This window comes from Octopus sinensis, linkage group LG8, assembly GCF_006345805.1.
Source record: "Octopus sinensis linkage group LG8, ASM634580v1, whole genome shotgun sequence".
Taxonomy (NCBI): domain Eukaryota; kingdom Metazoa; phylum Mollusca; class Cephalopoda; order Octopoda; family Octopodidae; genus Octopus; species Octopus sinensis.
This window is the reverse complement of record NC_043004.1, coordinates 89341124-89354693: the sequence shown is the minus strand read 5'-3', so window position 1 is coordinate 89354693 and position 13570 is coordinate 89341124. Positions and strand designations below refer to the sequence as shown.

At 36.8% G+C, this 13570-nt stretch overlaps 3 protein-coding genes across 7 annotated transcripts in view; 1 reads left to right on the top strand and 2 right to left on the bottom strand.

Moving 5' to 3' along the window:
- The window catches only part of LOC115215253 (zinc finger protein 367), a 41291-nt gene extending 39223 nt beyond the window's left edge, over positions 1-2068 (bottom strand). Inside the window, exon 1 of one of the 2 annotated variants that reach the window (XM_029784499.2) lies at positions 1442-2068. In XM_029784499.2, the coding sequence (XP_029640359.1) occupies positions 1442-1826 (385 nt within the window). In that variant the 5' untranslated portion in view covers positions 1827-2068. The remainder of the gene's footprint in view (positions 1-1441) is intronic. The other variant, XM_029784498.2, reaches the window with a different exon arrangement.
- Positions 2069-2201: 133 nt separating this feature from the next.
- On the top strand, positions 2202-7317 carry LOC115215252 (plasminogen activator inhibitor 1 RNA-binding protein). 3 transcript variants are annotated; one of them, XM_029784496.2, is made up of 7 exons: positions 2202-2547; positions 4273-4441; positions 4609-4884; positions 5238-5309; positions 5406-5492; positions 5626-5857; positions 6155-7317. In XM_029784496.2, the coding sequence occupies exons 1-7, from the start codon at positions 2307-2309 to the stop codon at positions 6416-6418; spliced, it is 1341 nt and encodes a 446-aa protein (XP_029640356.1). In that variant the 5' UTR covers positions 2202-2306; the 3' UTR covers positions 6419-7317. The 3 variants fall into 3 exon arrangements, with proteins under 3 accessions (XP_029640356.1, XP_029640357.1, XP_029640355.1); XM_029784497.2 differs by having other exon boundaries at positions 2203-2547; positions 4606-4884; positions 5421-5492; XM_029784495.2 differs by having other exon boundaries at positions 2203-2547; positions 4606-4884.
- Positions 7318-7336: 19 nt separating this feature from the next.
- The window catches only part of LOC115214871 (sodium bicarbonate transporter-like protein 11), a 120545-nt gene continuing 114311 nt past the window's right edge, over positions 7337-13570 (bottom strand). The window contains exons 11-18 of one of the 2 annotated variants that reach the window (XM_036505561.1): positions 9414-9487; positions 8813-9053; positions 8631-8734; positions 8375-8540; positions 8118-8291; positions 7841-8036; positions 7580-7749; positions 7337-7432 (exon numbers count right to left, since the gene is read on the bottom strand). In XM_036505561.1, coding sequence (XP_036361454.1) covers positions 7378-7432; positions 7580-7749; positions 7841-8036; positions 8118-8291; positions 8375-8540; positions 8631-8734; positions 8813-9053; positions 9414-9487 — 1180 coding nt within the window. In that variant the 3' untranslated portion in view covers positions 7337-7377. Of the gene's footprint in view, positions 7433-7579; positions 7750-7840; positions 8037-8117; positions 8292-8374; positions 8735-8812; positions 9054-9413; positions 9488-13570 lie in introns of both variants that reach the window. The other variant, XM_036505560.1, reaches the window with a different exon arrangement.

Below are 13570 nucleotides of genomic sequence, written 5' to 3'. Positions count from 1 at the left end.
AAATGTCAATTTTTGCCAATTTTTTTTGCAGATTTGTATTCTCCGTAGCCGAGTTGGCGGTTGTGTCGAAAAAAATTTTTTTAAGGGTGTTTTTTTTTAGGGGGGGGGGCGCAAATCTTGCCGAAACTTTTTTTTTAATTAAAATAAATCGTATAAAAGAAATCCTCACAAATGTATACGAATACGATCGTTGCATGCAGAATGTATATTACGAGATCCGGAGCCCTGTGAATACCTTAAGGGGTCCTCCTCAAAGAAACCCTCACAACCCTCTTGAATTTTGAAAAAGGGTTCTCTTGATCCCAACACACGAATATAATTTTGCCCCAGCTGGCAAAAATTCTTTCGAAGGCCCTAGTTATACTGTTTTGGAAATTACAAGTTTATATGTATACTCTACCCCCAACACAATGCCAGATTTAGGCATAAGCTATACAAGTTAAGGGCTCACTATCCAGAATAGATTCAAAATAATTAAAAGAGTAACACATACGCGACCTAGTGTCATTCTTAGAGATTTTCCAAGGTTTGCAATACTTTAGCATCTCACCAATTCTAAATCCGGCACAGCATATATCTATATATACATTGTTTACACTATATATTTGTTACGACATTTGATACGATGTTATTTGTACACTTAAAATAACAGCTGACAGGACTAAGAGCTATCATAGAAATAGATTACTGTTGGTTGTCTAATTTCCAAACCAAACCATTTTGAGTAAATTTATGATCAAATGCATTTTCACCATGGTCATCAGGCCTAATGTGCAATTGGAAGATTTAGCTGCTACTTTTAGCTGGTCGAGCGACTACATAACAAGCGATTTCTCTTTCTCACAATGGTTTTGCCCAAACATGATCTATGTCAGCAAATAAAAATTCAGTTTCATTATTAATAGCCACAAACATTTGTCGCACGGACAATAAAATTAAACAGTTAAAGGAACACAAAATATATTATTATATAAAAATCCCTTCAGAAAATCTATGAAACAAGAAATTTGAATTGAAGAGATAAAATCGTAAAGGTGATGATGGCTAAGACATTGATGAAGTATATATATAGTTTATTGGGAAAAAAAAAATCATTTGGTGTATAAACATACATTTCGATTATTGCTTTGTAAAATCGAAGATCAATAGTTTTTAATTTTTGCTTATATTTTTGTTTACTAAGATAATTTTTTTTTTGGTTATTCATTTCGACGAAGTGAATCTATATACACAGACAAATATATAAAAATAGACACAGACAAATAGAACATAAATAGACATAAATATACACAGATACTATAAAGGTTATTTGGAGAGAATGTAATGAAATTCTTCAAAGCATCAGCTGAAGAAAAACATGTTTTGACGAAACAAATGATATTAAAAGTAAAATCGGTAAAATCATGCAGAATGTGTAAATGTGTAAGAGAATTTTACTGACCAGTATGAGTTCTGAGATGAGCTTGGAGAGACTTCTCCCTGGGAAACACTCGCCAACATAGCTGACATCGTATGTCACTGTGAGAGGAGTAACCTTCCAAAATAAGAGACGAAATACTGTCTGCTCGAGGTCGACCTCGACGGACCGAATTTTCACCATCTTCGTTTTCACCATCCACTACGCCCTTCCTTTCGCATTTCGAATAATCGGTCTGTCCCAGAGAAGCTGTATCCAAGTTGAACTGAATGTGTGCGACAGACACATCATCATCACCGTCTCTGGACAACTTCCAAGGCACCATAAACACATCGTCGGTTGCAAAGTGGCCATTCATCAGTTGGGGAATTGCAAGTCCTAGTTGAGAAGTTGCTGACTGAAATTGCATTTTCCCCCGGAAAAAATGGGAATACAACAATACAATTCCAGCCGGAGGGCAGGTAGTTGCCACTGCAAAGCATGCCTGAACGTGTTTATGTTAAGAACCGGCCATACAACCTCCCCCTCCTTCCCATAGCAACCAGCTAAGTGCAATTTCCCGCGATGTAAGGACGATGGGTAAAATTGGTAATATTGAAATTTGCATTTTAAAGGATAAATTTTTAAGTTTACTCCCTAAAAATCTAAACATTTTAATCAATATATAAGTAAAGTTAGAACATTAAAAAATATATATATTAAATATATTGGTCTGGAAATAAGTAATTGACGCCCTTCCCGCCAGCTTTACCATATATGGGTAGTGACGTCAGATGTGCCCGAGATGCATTGCTTGTATCTAAACTAACACGCCATATTGGAGAGCTAAGAGCAGGAGGGCAGCCGTCAGGTGTGGAATCCATTGGCATCCTCTTCAATCAGAGGAACGATGGAGAGCCAGTACGGCATAGTTGTTTCCAACAAGTATTCGCTTTTCTACGATGATGCTGATCCACTGGATATGCTTCATCAGCAGGAAGCTAAAGTGAAAAAGAAAGACACAGTTAAAAAGGAAGTGGATAAGTCCAAAGCTAATAAAGCTAATATTAAATCCACCAAAAAGCCAGTTGCACCCAGTCCGCAGGAATCCAAATCAAAGGCACCAGAACAGAGTTCACAGCGGAGAGATGGTAAATAGAAATATTTTAATATGCTTCAATTTCGATGATTTATTGTATTCGATCCTAGACGAGGTTCAAAGCGTTATTTTCTAACCTTCCGTGGAAGCTTCCACATGGTACGATTTATATTCTTCTATGCTTCATTTACCTGCAGCTTCAATCTAAGCAACGTATTGTAAATTCTCATTTCTAAAATCTTGCTATTTTGCACTTGCTTAGTAAATGTTGGGAAAAATGTCAGGTCGAACGAAAAGGAAAAAAATTCATTAAGAGAACACACGAGGTGACTAAACTGCATTGTGCATAAATAGAATGGCCATGTCTGTCTAGTGTCTCGTTGGTTGGTTGTACAGTGATGATTAGGTGAAGGTCACCTATCTAGGCATTTGCTATTTAAGTATTAAGCACGACTGGCCGCTACTAGTTATGTATTAAGCTTGATATCAAGTGCTTTTTTTTTCCACCAGATCGTCGAAATAAAAATTTCTTGTCTGCGATAACATGGCGAGTTTGATAAGACATTCCCGCCGCCATCGCATCTCACTCACTACCGATTGGCGTTTATATATATATATGTGTATACGAATGTGTGAGTGTGTATATAGAGATATGGAAATATATATATTTATCAATGTATGTTTATATATTTAAGAGCTGAAGATGGATTTTAAATATTTGCGAATCTGTTATCGAAAAAAAAAAAATTCAATCAGTTTCATGGGAAATTGGGGGATTTCAAGTGTCGCAGATGTGCATGTATGTATATTATATACACGCGCACACACGTGAAAGCAATAGATCTATATTATCTACTGATGCTGCATCGAGAATTAAAGCACTATTGGGGTTTTTTTTTCTTCCTTTTTACTGAGTGATATCTTCATTGTATTCATATATTCGTCGTTGGTACTTTTTAATATTTGTAATTAATTACATGGGGGAAAAAAATCCCCATGGGTGAGTGTAGAGTACATAAAGGAGAGGTGAAAAAAAAAAATTTTTAATGAGTGTACGAAATGATTGAATTGTTTCACCTGATGTTTTGCGCCCCTCTCTCATTCATGTTGTGTGCACGTGCAGATCTTTGCCTGTCCTGCCAGTGGCGACCGTCTTAAATACATGTATATATTTGTGTGTGTATATGTATTTCTATTTCATGTATGTATGTATGCGTGAGTGTGTGTGTATAAATGTGTGCGTGCGTGTGTGTATGCTGGTCCATGTGCTTTTTTCAACAATCTTAGCCGCCATCTTTCTAGCATGCTGGACGCCATCTTGACTACTTTGCCCCGCCACTCGCCTTCTGCTGCTCCAGCTTACTCGCTTTGCTATTCATTATTATTTTTTCCCTCCCTTGTAAAAATAAATTTTTTTAATTGCAAACTAAAACACATTAAACGAAACTGTTATTAATTAATTTAACAACGGAGTGTTGCTGTTGTAGGAAGATTTATTTTGTAATGTGATATTTCCCCCTCATTACCATATAAGACTATGCTACAATGTAAGTCGGACGAACTCGGGCTACTCTGAATGTCTACTGATTCGACAAATAAAGACGTATTTGTTTATTTCGAGTGTTGACCTGTAGTTTAGCATTTCTTGCTTTGTTATTTTCATCTTCGTACTTAAATTCTTTTTTTTTTCCTTTGTAATGTGTGTGTGTGAGTAGTTTTCTTTTCTACTACGTTTCTGAAACTTCCATTTTTCTCTACTTCCCCTCCCCTCATTTAGTGGTAGAAAGCAATAGGAGAGAAAGTGCCCCTCGCGGTCAGAACAGAGGACGAGGAAGAAGTTTCCGGCCGAATCGAGAGACTGAATCCAAAGATTCCAATGAATTTGGGGACAATGAAACAGAGCGCCGACCTCCTCGGCGAAGGGATGATTTCTCGTCTGATTATCGGTAAGTACCAGAGATCGCTTATGAGTTTTAAGAAGAAAAAAAAAGAATAAACGAAATGACAACTCCAACAATCTATCCGTCCCTTAGGCTTTCCTACAATGTAGATGCAAGCTGTACTTTCATTTTGTTTTATTATTATCGTGTTTTGTTCTTCGATCTTACTGCAGGGAGAGGTCAGACGGTTTTAACCGATCTAGTGGACGTTCGGACGGTTTCGGCCGCCCTGAAGGTGGATCTGGCAAGTCGGAAGGTTTCAGCGGTGGTCGCTCTGAAGGTTTCGGTTTCAATCGCAACTCGGAAGAGGGCAGTTTTGGACGATCGGATGGCTTTCGGGGCAGAGGACGGCGTGGTGGCCGAGGCGGTGGCCGGGGAGGTCGTGGAGTTAGTTTCAGTGATCGTGGCGGAAAAAGGGAATTTGAACGACACAGTGGCAGTGATAAAACGTAAGTATCTTATTACTGTTGTTACATAACATTCTTTTACGTTGTTCATCGGTTCCAATTGTTCAAAGTAATTATTGAATTGGGTTACGTTAGTTATCGTTGGGTGATGAATGACATTGTTTATTGTATAATTTAAAACGGGTTGCTAGTTTCTTTGTTTGGCTTTCAAAATCCTTTTTACTACTGGTTTTTGCCTTTCGTTCTTATGAGGTTGATATTAATACCATAATGGTACAAAATGATACACTTACTAGTGATGGTTGCTCACGATGGCCCTACTTAATTGTTTTACCATGTATTTGATTTTATTGCTTTTTGCTGATGTCTAATCAGATATATTTTTTACACTGCAGTGGAGTAAAGGCAGTTGAGAAAAAGGAAGGTGGTGGCTCCCACAATTGGGGAACAATGAAAGATGATATGGAGTGAGTATAGATTGCGATATGTTAACTAATTGGTTATGATGTATTTAATGTTTTGTATCAAATTATGTCCTGGTCGATAGAAACCTAATTATTTAGTTCGACCAATTCTAGGGAGCAGCTCAAAGAGACTGAGACTCAGGAGTGGAGTGCCCAAGCAGAGGATGCCGAAAACCAGGATCCTAAGTAAGTAAAATTAAAATTGTCTTCAACTATTTTTCTATAGCTAATATATATATATGTGTGTATGTGTGTGTGTGTGTGTGTATATAGTGGACAGGAGCTATAATAGTTCTTTTTCATTTTAATCTGTTTCCAGTGAGACCACTGCAGAGACCACGGAGGCCAATCCTGAAGTGCCTGACGAAGAGCAAATCGTCAAGCAAATGACCCTGGATGAATGGAAGGCCCTGGAGAAGAAAAACCGTGTAAAAACTGAGTTCAACATCCGCAAGCCCAATGAAGGGGTTGATGAGTCTCAGTGGAAGAAGACCTACGTTCTGAAAAAGAAAGAATCTGATGATGAGGATGAGGACGAGGATGAAGACGAAGTGAGTTTTTGTTTGTTTTGCTTTGTTACTTAAATTCAACGACTATATCTCTTATAGTAATTCTGACTCGATATATGCCCTTCATTACTGTTTCATCTTCGTTTAATGTCTGCCTTTCATGCTGGTGTCGGTAGGACTATATAGCTACTATATTTTTCGTTGAATCATTTTGTTGGATTGTTATCTCAGATGTGAGATTGCAGCCTGAAGCTTGTTAGGAGATTGTAAGAAGTAAACATTTTTTAAGTGCATTTAAATATTGATTGTAATTGTTACTTTTCTTTTCTCTCCCATTAGGGTTATGAAGATGAACCTCGTCGTGGCAAGAACATCCTCCACAACATCAAGATCACATTTAATGATTCCCCACGTCGTGGACGTGGTGGTGGCAGACGTGGACGTGGAAGTGGTTCGGAAAGAGGCGGTGGAGAAAGAGGCACAGGTGGCCGTGGAGGTGGTCGTGCAATCAGCAGAGCAGAGAAGAAAGGTGGACCACGTGAATCTGCTCCATGCATGGATGATGAGAATGACTTTCCTCGTCTTGTCCACACTGCAGCATGATTTTCATGGCTTTTTTCACTTTATTCATGGAAATGAAAATGCTATGTAAACATAAATCATCTTGTTGGATTTGCCATGGAATACTGAACGTTTGTACTTCAAATATTGATAGAAACTGAGCGAAGATCTCCAGCAAGTTTTTTCTATGGTTTCATTACCACTTTTTCACTTGAACTCAGTACTGCATGAAGTTTGGTCTGGCAGCAGCTCTCTCCTCCAACTCTCCTTCTCTCATGAAGTCCAGGCTGCTTTCTCTAGCAGCTGCTATTGACTCTTAAGCTTCAAAATTGCCATCAACCCTGGTGGTCTTATTAATGATGGACTGCTTATTTTGTGAATATTTATTACTCCTTGAAAGGAAATTGCCCCATCCCATCCCCTGTTAATTGGTGGTTGTTGTTGTGACTGCTACAGTGTAATGGAAGCAATTTTCCATTCAGTGTGGAAGAGATAAAACTATTCTCAATTTCCATCATTAAAGAGTAATGTGTGTGTTTTTTAAATTTTTTTTTAAAATTTCCATCATTCCCCTGTTGTTCTGGTTGACCTGCTGTTGGGAAGAGGGAGATGTTAATGGACCATTCATGCAGCCGCTGTGGGCATTTTCTGCCCTTTGCTCCTGGTGCTTACCTGGAGTTAAATCTATTTCCACAGCAGCAGCAGTAGCAGCATGTGATGTCAGATGTGTTCAAAAAAGCTGGACGTCACTTTCTTGGAGAATAAAAATTGACAATTTTAAAGTCTTGTATTTCTTGACAACTCTTTGTTGATTGTACCACTATTATCTCGCCCACCCTGTAGCAATGTCTGCTGCTGCAGCCTCCTCTCCTGGCAAGCACTTACTGACCTCTGCAGCTGTCATGTACAAACTCAAAAATTAAAGACAAACAACAGTGAGATGTTTTTTCTTTTTTTTTTATTTTTATTTTCAGTAATTTTCATTTGTTGCCCAGCAGGTATTAGTCAAGTACAGCGAGATGTTTCTTCTCCACAACCTTGGGTACTAACATGTGTCTGTTGTAAAGAAAGAAAAGATATTTCACTTTAACATTTCATAGTGATTAGCTTAACTTAGTGGGGAAGATGCTTTTATTAGATTGCTTAGTGTTTATTTCTAAGTTATGTTTTTATTTTGTATTTTGAAAAGAGAAAAATTGTTACCTGATAAAAACAAGAGAGACCATTACCATTGGGAAGAACATTTGTATGTAAGGAACTGGAACAAGACCAAAAATACATAAAAATAGAAGTTGAGCCATCTGGGAAAATGTATATTTGTGGATATCTCTCTGTGGCACTCGTCTGATGTAATGACTTGGTGGATAGGATGACTGAAAGAAAAAATTGGAAAAAAGACTAGTTAGAAACCCAACCCAAGGAAGGTATTTTAATTTGTTAATTATGTTTAAGTAAGTAACTTACCTGTTCGGTTATTAGGAGTAGAAATCTGTCGATAAGTTGTCTGTCTGAAAGAAATATGATTGCCATATAGAGAAAATATCCACACAACACTGGTCTTGGGATATCTGCGAGTGGATGAGGCAGCAGCAAAAGGGATAGGCCAAGCATCATGTAGCAGATAAGGCTGGTTACACGGGTTTCTCTGACCTGTACAATGCTGAAAGAAGTAGTTAGTGTTAACGGATAATATTTACCAGTTTTTGAAATAGTGTTTTTAGGATTGAATTGCTTGACTTACATTTGATGTATACTTCCTTGCTCAACTCGTTCTTCCATCTGAGCCATACTCTTGACATGTTGTGAAGATACTGGGAGGGCTACATGCATCCATGGACATCCAATGATTGATAACATAATGTTTATGATAGCTATAACAAGTAAATCCCAGTGATAGGCTGATCCTTTCTTAAGTCTGAAAATAGACGCTATTGTTAATTTTTTGTTTTTCTTTATTTTTTCGTGAATTTGTTTTCTATTGCTAAAATGGAAACTTACTTGTATGTTGCATTGTTAATTTGAGCACTTGAGATGTTATGATTGATGAAAAACAGTAATGAGAGACTGAAGCCAAGGAAGAAAGAGGTAACAACTGCTCCAGCTGAAAGTTTGTATAAAGGTGCCGGACCAAGTGTAACATTTGATGGTAGTAATAATGGTTCCACTGTATAAGAAAAAAAAAAGTAAAAGTTAATTTTGAAACTTTTTTTTTTCTCGATAGGTAGGTAAATGTAAAAATTTGCCCAGAACTTACTGTAGATGCTTGAGAATATTGTTGACACTATTGTCATAATCAAAATTGTCAGTGGAATTGCATAATCAGCCAGCAGCTGTCTTTTTTGTGCACTTAAATAAGGTCTGGAATATAAGAAAAAGAAAATTACCAACTGATGTTTTTTTTAATACTTATAGTTAATGAAATTTAATTTAGCTTACGTTTTCGTGAAGTTGGAAAGCGTTGTTGCCAACCATAGTGTTGCAGTCATTAGAAATATGAACAAAATACTTGTCTCCTGCTGACATAGTTGATCCACCTTCATGACACTCGAGTGTGGCTGTTTATTTCGAGGAATGGCACTGAAGCGAGGGTGACCATTAGTGTCGGAATTCAAGGTTGTATTCCATTGGCTTGCCGAGTGTATATCAGCTTGACAAGGAAAGTAATGTTGTTGGAAACCTGCAAATGGTAAGTTACAGAAATTAATATAGCAAAGATATTTCTAATTATATCTAGTGTCATTTTTTTTTTTTCTTGTTTGGTGAGCAAGCCTGTTCGGTTACTGAAATACTTTTAGTGTAAATTCTAGCAAATTCTTAAATACAGATGATTTTACTCTTGTTTTTATATTTTTGTACTAAAGCACTAAATTTGAATTTGAATGGTTTTTCAGATAGCTTTTTCATGGAATGGAAGAGATCTTTTTTATGCATAATTTAGAATTGTAAATGGTTATTCAGCTAAATTTCTCAACAAGTACATCGAAGTGCGAAAAATCTTAACACTAACAATATGAAAGTTTCATAAAACTAAACTTACTTTTATACATCTCTCTCATAGCCTCTGTAAAAAATATTAATGAAACAAATGTGTAGAAAATGTCTTCTGTGGATCTGCAATTAAAAAAAAATGTATTTTCTTTAAATTGTTTTTCTGTGAAATGTTTTCTCTGAATATAACATTTTTCTATACTTGGAAAAAAAAGTGTCAGACATGACTATGAAAGTTTACTGTATAGACCAAAGTTTGAAGTATTAATTATTTTTAAGAGTACAGTTTGTATTTAATCTTTCACCTCTTAATGAAGGTTTCAATGGTTGTAAATTGCCAAGAGTGGATATTAATGAATTTTACTTATTTTTATGTTAAATCTTGCATTATTGGTTAATAACTATTATAGGGGATAATGGTTGTTTCTCATTTTCAAATAAACTTGAAATGTCCAAGACATGGTTCCAGTTGTGTTCAATCTTTTCTGATTGACTATAGAGTCTGTAAATAAACAGAACTCAGTAGTAGTTGTGCAATTGATCAGAGGCCTTCTCACCATGTTGAGGTATCTTTTGAAAGTTAATGTGACTTGAGGGAAATATGGCTTGCAATTTGAGTGCTTTCATTTTTTAGTGTTTGGCAATATTTGATAATTGTCGAAGGAAAAATTTAAACAATCAAAAGCATCTAAATACATCCTGAAGCTAATGGAGCAGTATAATAGACCTCATTGTGAGAGGATGGAGACGTGCTGTTTTGTTGGATTTGTCTTCATGTAACAATACACTAGGAAATTGGTTCACTTTCTGGTGGTTCTAGTTAAATGTGAATCACCTATTTAAAAGATAAAAGGTTCTCGGTGTGTATCTTCAAATTCTACCCTTCTAGATGTATGGTTGAACATTGCAAGTAAAATGATCCAAAATATAAACCTTACAGACGAGATGTTTAGAACAGCGATGCCACCTGATTACAAAAGATATTTCTTCAGTATGTGGACTTGATAGCATAAACCCAAGCAGTGACTGAAGGACAGGTTCCTGTGAAGTAGTAATTCCATTGTGGAACTATGTTCTTTCTAAAATGTGAGTTACAGAGCACCTTTCATAAGAAACTTGTTCTACTCGCCTAAGGTACTCTACCCCTACCTTCCTATTCTCTTAGCATAAAGTTCCACCTCTCGTACAGTTTTGTAGTCTTGCAAGTTGTATGGGGTTCTGAAAGGTGTTTGCATGGAAGAAGTGCTCAGTGAAAGCTGTAAAATGGTTGGCTTAAAGGAAAGCACGATGCAGTCCCTGAAGTCTGTCAAATTGACCCATGCCAGCATGGAATATGAAGTTCAACAATTTACTAAACTTGGGATATGGCTGTCCTTTGGATTTTCAAGTCTCTTTGAGTGAAGTCTTCTACACTTTGATCTTTTTATTACCATATTTCTGTTGAAATACACTTTTATTTGCAAGTTCTTGTTTGATAATTTTAAAATGGAGATATTTGTATCAGATAGAACCAGAGGCTGTTTGGGAAATGTTTAACCCTTTTCTCAAAATTGGAACACTTGAAATTTTGCCCAGGACAAAATAACCTGTCTGTTGTGGGATTATTCATTTTTGCTAGCCAAGTGAACAGGAACAATGAAATGAAGTGTTTTGCTCAAGAACACAACACCTCACCTGGTTCAAGAGTCAAAGCCACAATCTTATGATCAAAACCCTAACAACTAAGCCATGTGCCTCCACTGTTATAGAAATTGATAATGGAAAGATCATATGTCCAGACTCACTATTGCATATCAGTGTGTAGCATGAATACAGCTGTAAGAACATCTGGCCTCACCTTAATCATTCAGGCAAGTACCTGTGATTAATTAACTAAATTGCTCTGTCATGGCTACTTGATCACAGCAATATTTTCTATGCAGTTAGATAAACTGGTCCAAGACTACACTTGTCAAGCAAAATTATTACTTGGCTGTAGTATTGATATTAGCCGTTACATGCGCTTGCTTATAACCCATAAATGTTTCCATTCAGTTTTTTTTTTTTTTAAAGTCTGAACTTGGAATTTAGAACTGGTTTACTTGCAAGTTTTCAATGTTGGAAGTCTGAGGTCAAGAAAATATTTTTTTCAAGGCATGTTTTAGTCAATATGCCTTCAATGACTCTTATATTCACATTATCAACTTCCCATCCATGCAAAACTGCTTCACATTTAAAGTAAACTCAAAATCAGCATTGATCAAAAGGTAGAATGTCACTTGCGTAGTAAGGTTGTGGGGTTGGATTGGCGGAGAGATGTACTCTTTTTGACTATTGTAGCCATGCTGGTGCACAGTCGATCGTACAGAAAAAAATTTTAATAATTATTCTGACAATTCCATTCCAAACTAAGTTATGAGGTGTATAAACAAACATGCGACGACACGAACATATATACCTGACTGGCTCCCACTGAATTCGTTCAGCCCATTAGTTGGGGTTCTAGCAGAAAACACTTGCTCAAGGTGCCATGCAGTGGGCCTGAAACTTAACACCTCGGGCATTCTTGTGCAGCAAAAGGACAAAATCAGTAAGCAAGGTCTGAGAAATTTCACAGCTAGACCTCCCATGGATATGTATCTCTTGAACGTTGGGATTCACCGTAGCTAGGCAAATATGTATGTGTGTATATATATATTATATAAATTTTCGTAGAAATACATAAATCCGGAGGAGAAGCACACTAAAATATAGAGCAGTTAATATAGTGAGGATAAGTTGGTTTATGGGATTACCCTAGGTTTCTAGCTCATAAGGGGTTTAGCCTTACGGCGTATCTTCTGACCCCAAGCACTGTTAGCCTGAGACCTTGAAAATATGGAGAGGGAAACCTAGTTTTTACCCTCTCCTTATTTTAAAGAAATCTCAGGCCAGGAGTGTTTGGGATCTGAAGATACGCCGTAAGGCAACCCCTTGCGAGCGAGAAACCCAGGGTAACCTTATCAAGCCTATCGCACTATAATACATAAGTGCTATAGTCACAGTGTTACGCCCGGGTAGCCCACGAGTGCCCTTTCCTACTCCACTCAGTCTTCTATACTGGTTTTACAACCCCCAAAAGCGTCACCTGCCCGGACCCCCCGTCGTTACTCACTTCTTAACTACGCTACTGATTTGTATAATATACGCATTGATTGCTCTCAAGCTGTGGAGAGAATAATTCGCTCAGTGATTGTCAGGGACAATTAAATTCTTGAATAAGGTGAAGGAATGCATTTAAGAAGCAAAAATCGATAAATAGGGTAATTGCTTCTTGATCAAACAATTTAAAGTTTTTGAAATAAAGGTTACAACGCCAACAAAATAGCCTAATGAATTTAACTATCAAAAGTTAAGACGGTGCCCTAGCATGGCCGCAATCTGAAACAAGAAGAATAATTTCACATAACTTCCTCCATACATATAAAAGCTATGCAGGGGGAAACTTCGAAGTCACAGTCAAGTATAGTGCATTCTTTCAATTTAGTGTAAAATTGTATTTATAACTCAGCATAAAAACGTGTGCGTACATGTGCACAATGTCATTCAGTTAGTTTTGCAGACGAGTCTCTTGTTATAGGATGACCCAATTTATTTATTTATTTGACAGTTCAATCTGAATATTCGATCATCCAATGTAAACAAGAACATGAAATTTCAGTTGGAGAAATAATGCAGAAAAAAGTAAATAAAATAACCTTTCTGCTTAAGGGAGACAACTCTCGTTTTTTTTCTTCGTTCGTGTTCGTGAGATGCGCAAAAGAAATTTATTTCGTTGTTTATAAGAATAAAGGAAATATATACGTATATAGGAACCTTAAAGTTCACGTTTTTTATAGCCGTTAGATGTAAAATTAATTTGCAAAAGGAAAAAGAATATAGATTAAAGGTAACATTCTAAATTACCTGTATATGTCGTTTGTTGACATGAGCCGAGGTAACATGTAAATAAACACCTGGCGTTATGTATGTGTATGCTATGAATTAAGCTGAAGATTTTAATGATAATCTCTGTCGAGAATACGAACAACGAGGTAGTATGCACGGTTTACAACAGTCATAGACAACCTGCAACCCACGTGAGTTTTCGACTGGCATACCCAACAAAATATTGGTTTCTAATTTTAGCACAAGGTGAGCAAGCTCATTGGGGAGGGAATAAGTTGTTTACATCGACCTCAGAGCTAA

Coding starts and splice junctions, on each gene's coding strand:
- LOC115215252 (XM_029784495.2), top strand. CDS start 2,307: ATGGAGAGCCAGTACGGCATAGTTGTTTCCAACAAGTATTCGCTTTTC. Junction 5,493..5,625: donor GCCGAAAACCAGGATCCTAA/GTAAGTAAAATT, acceptor ATCTGTTTCCAG/TGAGACCACTGCAGAGACCA. Junction 5,858..6,154: donor AGGACGAGGATGAAGACGAA/GTGAGTTTTTGT, acceptor CTCTCCCATTAG/GGTTATGAAGATGAACCTCG.